Below are 8,595 nucleotides of genomic sequence, written 5' to 3'. Positions count from 1 at the left end.
TATTCACGGATGGATTAAAATGAAAAAATGGAGCTCCTATTCGCGGAAGGGGGAGTACATGCCTCTATTATAGTAGTACCATGTTCTCTCCCCGCCCATACAATTACGTAACTGAAGATGATAAAAGTTTTAATGAGTAATTGATAAAGTGAGAGAGAAGAAAAAAAATAATTGAAATAATGTGGTGGATGGTGGATTCTATAAATGATGATAAAATAAAAGAAAGAGAGAGAAAAAAAGTTTCAATAAACAGATATAGATTATTTCTATAAAACGGAAAAAATAAATAAAAATTAGATCTATTCTTATTGAACTCGGGGAGTATAATTTATGCATTGTCCATTTACCAACTTTTTGTCCACCTTCATTTGAGATCAACAATCAAAATTGTAGTACGTGATAATATTTAAACTGCCATTTAAAATTACTTGCATATGTGAACAAAATTTATTCAAATTCAATTAACTAATGAATAAATAAATCCTCACGAACTTTAAAGCCAATAAAGAATAAAGATCTAGACAAGGGGGCTAGAAGACTACATGTTAGATGACTGTAGCATATGTCAAAAAATTGATGAATGTCTAATATCAACTACTATCATTTAATAATAAAATTATACTACTAGTATTCTTTGGTGGATATATCCAACTTTTTTAATTGATATATAATCATGGATTCATGGGTCATGCTTATTGGCGACATAATTAAATACTGTTCAATTAGTTTAATACTCCATTTAGGTTAACCTACCTCTGCCAAATAGGAGTAGTTCGTAATATGACCTTTAATATGCTCATTACAATTAAATTATTTTTTATTAGTTAATTATAAATGAGATTCGTTATTATATAATTGAGTTTTGTTGTGGATCAAGCTTTTCTACTTTCGATTAAGAATATTTGGTTGAAATAGAGGCATCACCGTTGATTAACTAAAAATCTCAACTTGGCCATATGGCTACTTATATTCTTCAAACAATGTATATAAGGCTTATGAATGGATAAGTTTGTTTAGTTTTAAAGCCCTATTATTAAAATGGTAGTGATAAAGGTATATAAATTGTAGTAGTATATACTACATAAATGGACTTTTTAGGTATGAATTTAACATTAAAAATATTTTAATTAAAAATAGCATATATATCTCGATATTCATGGATGGCATCTGATGCTGTTTATCTTGTCAGCTTGTTCACCATTAGAATCTAACATTTTAACACCCTATATAATTTAGATATGTTTTGATGGAGTGTGACACGATTTTGTTCAATCATCAAACCATATTGAACGCAAATGAGTTTTCATGGAGTAGGATATGAATTGAATTTGATTGCTTTATTTGTCAATTTGAACTTAACTATAAATTGTTGAACTCATCAAGTTCAATTAGAGCTTTGTATGTTTCAAATATAGTCATAACATAACTTGTTTGTTTGTTGAATCAATATTAGGAGCTTTTAGTAATCTTTGAATAGTAATTTCCCGATTTCAAACATGCTGGCCCATTAATATGCAGACTAACTTGTAAATAATTTGGATTTCACAATAATGAAATACTATTAGTTAAAATCAGACCCAAAACGTAATACTACCTCCGTCCCCCAAAATTTGCTACACTTTGACCCGATACAGGTTTTAAGAAATGTAATGGAAAGTGGGTTGAAAAAGTTGGTGAGATGTGGGTCCTACTTTTAAAGTATTAGTTTTATAATAAAATGTGAATAGGAATGAGTTAGTGGAATATCGGGTCCACTACAAAAAATGATAAAAGTGAAGTGTATCAAATTTTCAGAGATAGACCGAAATAGTAAACTGTATCAAATTTTCAGGGACAGAGGTAGTAATTTCCAATCATATTAATAAACACCAATATTACCACTTTCTATAATAATTATGGTGTCCTAATCTCTCTCTCTCTCTCTCTCTCTCTCTCTCTCTCACACACACACACACACACACACACACACACACACACACACACACACACACACACACACACACACACACACACACACACACACACACACACACACACACACACACACACACACACACACACACACACACACACACACACACACACACACACACACACACTTACTTTTTGTGCTTTCGTGTCCATAAAACCTGATTTTGACTTTAAAGTGTGAAATTGGCTGGGCATGACCAACAAACCATCATGATGATTTATTGATGATGCCAATACTTTAGAACTTCAAATTTAAATCCTAACGGTCCATGTATCTTCTTTTTCTCTTTTTTATTTGTTTGAATTTCGAAATTTTATTTTTGGAACTTAGGAAAAATTTAAATTGGGAGTGAAGCACTTTTGGGGATCTTACTAGTTCTCTCTAGTGAAGAAATAAAATCTAGGATCATGAGCCGGTCCGAATCCATTTTCGAAAATTGGTTCGTCGCAATGAAATTAATCATACATATTTTCTAGTTCACTACAATAAACAAAAAATAAATTACTAACACAATTTCAACACAACCTAGTTTTATTATCATAGAAAATGAAAATACATAAAATACTTTAATGCTGTGAGTCGTTTTCTATTGTAGATAATTAATTTTTGTCATATTGGACACATAGAATATGCCAAAAATTTAAGATGATTTGCCTATATATTATGGTGGCCTTCAACTCTTGGGCGCCCATCAATAAAAACAAGGTCAAGATTCATTCCCCATCGCTATTCGATCTTTGGCTCCAATTAAAAATTAATCTGAAATAACATGAAAATATTTTATGTTATTTAAAATGGTCATACAAGGTAATATCAATATGAATGTCTGTGAAGAGTGAAGACCATGAATTCTAAAGTCTAATGGTTCTTATTTATCTTTGTATTATAGTGTTGGACCTCCAAATTTATTAATTTAAAGTGAAACGTTTTATCGACTAAATTGCATTGATGGTCTAAGTATGCTAGTATCGTTGGTTTGCATTTTCTTGTATGTAAATTCTTATATTTTTAACTAGGTTTATGAGATTTTAATGCTAGTACATGTATTTGTGGCTCCCTCTTTTCATTTGCTTTTTGGTGATCAATTTCATCTTGCCAAAATTATTTCAGGCCATCGGCTGATATTAATAATAATATAAAAGGCAATCGTCAATGAAGGTACGTATGCTCAATTGCAACAATAGACAATAAATAATGTTTATAACTAAACAACACTAGTATACTACATTTTCATATAATAAATTATTTGCTAAAAATGTTAATCAATACAAAATCTAAAGGTGGAGTGACGAAATCTATAGCAAAAAATAGAATTGGGGTTTAAATTTAATCATCAACATATTTCAAAAGAGGTGAATTTTTATCCTACTACCCAAAAAATAAAAATAAAAATACGTAGTCGGTTACATTGAAATAGCAGGGTGATGTAAATGCCAATTTTCACGATCTCATCAAACTAATATTCATATATAGTCATATCGGGATATTGATTTGGATATAATTGTATAGTCATTGACTCATTGGCATTGCTAGAGTCAGCAAAAAATATTGTAGGAACTTCATTATTTTAAAATTCTATAGGCATCAAATAAATAAAACTATAAATATTATGTCACGATGAATTTAAACTCATTAATATTTTATATAATATCAGTTTACCACTAGATCAACACACACTTTATTAATTCATTTATAGCAAATCAAAATTTCATCAAGACCCCCATTCTTTCAGATACTGCCCGAACCAATAAATTGAAGTAAAATTATAATAAAATTCCATCGAAAAGAGACGAATCAGATACCCTTTACCCCAAGTGGTAATATTCTTCAACTGATAATTAAATAATGCTTATAATAATAAGAATATGAAAATAGGAGGAGACCCCACAGAAGCAGCAGTGTGAAATAGTCAATACTAATATCCGTAAATGCGACAATTTATTCCTGAAAGCCAAGAAAAACAAAATAATTACTAAAGATCCCTTTCTTGGCAATAGATTAAATAGGTAAAAAATTCTTTGCAGAAGTCATACTCCTCCACTGTGAAAAAAAAAACAAATTTAAAAAAAAGTGAAAAATGGTAAAAGCATTGAGATTTGGTTAGTGATTGTATTTAATAGCAGTAGCAGTCCAAAAAAGTGAGTATAGAAACTCAAACAACCTCAATCATTTCTCTCTCTCTCTCTCTCTGAGAAAATGGAATTTTTCTGAGTGAAAAGCTGCTGCTGGTTTGATTTGTGTTGTGGGCATTGATTGTTCTTACCTGGAGTGGTGGCTACAAGATCTTTTGGAGGTGGTGGAAATGGGCGGAGAAGGTGGTGGCGCTTCCCGGAAATTCAGGAGAGCCGCCAAGAAAATATTTGTTCAGACATGTGGATCTTTCTGTCACAGACAGGATCATCCCTCTGCCTCTGCCACAACTGTGACTCATCTCTCTTTCTTCTCTTATGAATCTGCTTTATCATTTGTGTTTTTGTTTTGATCTTTGTTTTTTTGCCGACAGATTTCACCGAATTATGCGAGCTCGCCGGAAAATCCGACAACGAGCATTTCTTGTAAGAAGATGATGACGACGCCCGCCGCTGCTGCCCATACTGATACTGCTCCCTCTTCTAATAAGGTGCCTTTTTTTACTGTTTTTTGTTTTCTCCAAACTCTTCATTACATTATTAATTTCATCTCAAAATCCCAAGCTTCTGTTTGGTGTATTTAACTTCAAAAGTCGAAACCTTGTGATGATGAGATCTCTTAATTTCCCTTTATTTTCGAATCTATTGGCCATTGATTTGGACCTTTTTAAGTGTGTTCTTAATGAGGTAATGACCATCAAATCACAAACTTTGTTTGAAATTCGATATTTTTTCAGGATTTAAAAATTAGTCGATATCATGAATTTATATGTTAGTACTTGATGTTAAAATTTTCTCTCAATTTTCACTGATATTCACCGCACAAGTTTATGATTTTTATGACCAACTTTTAAGTTGTGGAAAATTAAATTTCAGCCAAAGTTCGTAAATACATAAGACATTTTTTTTTAATTTAGGAGTAACCTTAAGCTATTTGCATTTTATTATTAAAGAAAGAAGAAAAAAAAGGCAAAACCTGGCCGGCCTCATTAAATGCTCTTTAACATAAATCGAGTGGTAGGAGTAGGAAAAGAGTGGCAGTCAATTACACATATGATTCTCTCTTTTATTTTGACAACAATTGCATCAACCAACAACATAATGTCTGGTTGTAATAATTGCAGAAGATTTGTGAGCATTAATTTGATGTGTCCATCACACTTGTAACACAAAATTAATACTCACAATGCAACAGACAAAATTTATCAGTTGTAGTATTGATTAGTATTGCGATTGTAAATGAATCCTTACTTCTAGTTAAAATTCTTAATATCTTGTCCCACGTCGACTTATTAACGATCCTAGCTCATCTATAAAAGTATGGATTATAAGGCCTTTTAAGGGTGAGTGGCTCATTTCTAATACTCCTTTTGTACTGATTGCAGACATTGTGCGCCATATGTCTCGACCCTCTAAACTACAGCTCCGGCAGCGGCGCGGGCCAGGCGATCTTCACGGCCCAGTGCTCGCACGCCTTCCATTTCGCGTGCATTTCCTCGAACGTGCGCCATGGCAGCGTCACCTGCCCCATCTGCCGCGCCAACTGGACTCAGCTCCCTCGCAACCTGAACGGCCGATGCTCCGTTCACTCCCCCAAGCCGGACCCGATCCTCCAGATCCTCGATGACTCCATCGCCAATTCCCGTGTCCACAGACGATCCTTCCTCCGCTCTGCTCGCTATGACGACGACGACCCCATCGACCCTGACCACACGGCCGCCAACTATCCGCGCCTCCATCTCTCCCTCGCCCGTCCGTCTAATGTTTCTTCGGCCTCATACGACGAATCGCCCTCAAATGGAGGGACTCCCCTGTTTTCCCCTGTTTCGCCTAGCAGCAGGGCTTGTCTCCGTGTGAGGCTCTCTCACCAGCCCGCGACGGATTTAGTTCTTGTCGCGAGCTCCAACGGCCCGCACCTGAGGCTGATGAAGCAGGCGATGGCGTTGGTTGTTTTCTCGCTCCGGCCCATGGACCGTTTAGCTATCGTGACGTACTCCTCTGCTGCTGCGCGCGTCTTCCCTTTGAGGCGCATGACGTCGTACGGGAAGAGGACCGCGTTGCAAGTCATCGACCGGATGTTCTACATGGGGCAGGCGGATCCGATGGAGGGGCTCAAGAAAGGGGCGAAGATACTCGAGGATCGCGTCCATAAGAACGTGCAATCTAGCATCCTGCATCTGACCGACACCCCTTCGAGATCCTACCATCGGTTCGACATGGAGGTTGGTGTTGTGGTCCACCGGTTCCATGTGGGGTTCGGGTTTGGGGAATCGAGTGGGTTCAGCATGCACCGGTTCGAGGAGTTTCTGGCGAGGACGCTGGGAGGGGCGGTGAGGGACGTGCAGGTGAGGATCAATCAGGGGGCGAGGATCGTTAGGATCGAGGAGCTGAGAGGCGGCGAGGAGAGGAACATACCGGTTTATTTGCCGGATTGTGGGCCCGTGCGCGTGGAGTATAGCTACACGGAAGGCGGGGGCGATGGCGAGTGTGTGAGACGAGGCGAGGCCGTCGTAGCGGATAGAGGAGATGGGAGTGGGGATGGTGATGGTGTGGGGATAGGTGGGAGGATGAGCAGTGGTGAGAGCTGGGATTTTCACGATCCTTTCATGGCTAGAAGATGGGCTAAACATTTGCATGGTTATAGGCTTTAGTTGGTATTTTTGTAATTCTACACACACATTTGATTTAGTTTTATTTTTTAGGTCTTGTCTTTGAATAAATTAATTTTCCAGAACATGATAATGTGGTTCAGTTCGAAAGTACTATTGTGTGGTACTCCACTATTAAATTGCGAGTTACTACTATTATAATATAATCAAGTACTATCAAATTATGGTTTAATCTCCTTCACCTACCCAACTCGCAGATCGATAGGACGCAATCAACGCTAACCACAAGGAAAGGAATTGCTCTGTTTTGTCACATGACCGCGGTGCTGGTAGACGATGACCACATGCTTCCGTCATGCGATTATGTTGCCATCCATAATGGTGGCGAGGCTGTTGTTGATGCAAACAAAGCAATCGCGTTGAACTCTTCAATTCTTGATGCAGCTAAGGATATTTGCATCGCTGAAGAGGTTGCGTTTGATAGGAGTTAGATAATAGATACTAGTCTGGACTCCGGACTTAGGACCGAACAATTGAATATTATGCTACAACATCAGTTTGCCTGAGAGCATACGTCACAATAATGGTGGGCAGTTCACAGGAGCATGCACCAAACCTAACATGTTCATAGTTACAGAATACATGTCTAAAAGGGGCATTGACTATTGTGATCCCTTATCATGACTCAATTCAACATATGGCAAGTGCAGATTCCTCACAAACTCACGAGTATGGTCGTGTGAAACCTAATGTTGACGATAGATTATGGGATTCAAGATTAGTATAGACTGTAAGCTTTTCAGGCACTAGTGTGGAACAGTTTGTGGTACAAAAAATCAGTGATCTGTACCCAACTAATGCTACTAATTGGCTTTCCCATCGCAGTTTTACTAGATTCGTCTTGGACAAGTTGTGGATTTGGCTCTCCTCCTATTGCAACCTTTCATCATCGACATTGAAGGTTGCCAGACATTCTCGTAAACATATTTCGGTTTCCACCTTGGGAACGAGGTGGTTTTCAACCCCAAGGGAGTCAATACTGATAGAACCCCGCACCCGACGATGACCAACATGAACAGCCACATTGCCACAACACAAGGCCTCAATGATTAAATATTAGAGTCTTGTAATTGAGTTGAGGTTAACTGTTCTCCTTTTCAGATTTTCATTATTAAGTCAAATCAAGAGTTTAGTGTATAAAGTGTTTTAGTTAGGCTAAATATTACTCCCTCCGTCCCGCTTAAGATGACACGTTTTTTACCTTTTTTAGTTTGTCACAACTAAGATTTACACATTTCCTTTTTTGGTAACTTTCTCTCTCCAATTAATACACTCAACCACTTTTTCTCACTCCTATTAAAATATCTATCTTTCTTTATCTCTCTACTCTAATACTTACACCCATCTTCTCTCTCTTCAATTAAACACTTTAACCAATAACTCCTAAAACCCCGTGTCGGCTAAGCAATGTGTCATCTTAGCCGGGACGGAGGGAGTGCTGCTCCATAAGAAATGGAGTAATGCAATAATGATTTCTCTCATATTATATTCTTCAAATCAACCACTATTCTTTCCTCATAAGAAATAAAATCATAATTAACACGTCTTGGTACATGTTAATTACTGAATAGTACTCCATCACTTTCCGTCTCCATCTTTGAGATTGCCGGCATCACAAAACCAACTGATTTGACTATGATTGACTTCCCATGTAATTATTAAAGTATTAAATGATGCGTGTCTTACTTTAAATGGTTAAATGGTTTGCACCTGAAATGAATTCCAAATCGATGTAAATAGAAGGTTGCATCACTAATCATTATACATGAGTTGGAAATTAAATTCATGGATAATCAGAGATGAGAAGGAAATCAAAATTCCCATG

General features: G+C 36.9%; 1 protein-coding gene across 1 annotated transcript; it reads left to right on the top strand.

The window, feature by feature from the left end:
• The first annotated feature begins 4,129 nt into the window (after positions 1-4,129).
• Positions 4,130-6,876, top strand: LOC125204084 (E3 ubiquitin-protein ligase WAV3-like). The gene is made up of 3 exons (XM_048102635.1): positions 4,130-4,394; positions 4,476-4,592; positions 5,487-6,876. The coding sequence occupies exons 1-3, from the start codon at positions 4,275-4,277 to the stop codon at positions 6,750-6,752; spliced, it is 1,503 nt and encodes a 500-aa protein (XP_047958592.1). The 5' UTR covers positions 4,130-4,274; the 3' UTR covers positions 6,753-6,876.
• Positions 6,877-8,595: the final 1,719 nt, after the last annotated feature.

Source organism: Salvia hispanica, chromosome 1, assembly GCF_023119035.1.
Source record: "Salvia hispanica cultivar TCC Black 2014 chromosome 1, UniMelb_Shisp_WGS_1.0, whole genome shotgun sequence".
NCBI classification, from domain to species: domain Eukaryota; kingdom Viridiplantae; phylum Streptophyta; class Magnoliopsida; order Lamiales; family Lamiaceae; genus Salvia; species Salvia hispanica.
Note: the sequence above shows the minus strand (reverse complement) of the source record. Positions and strands in the feature narration are given on the sequence as shown.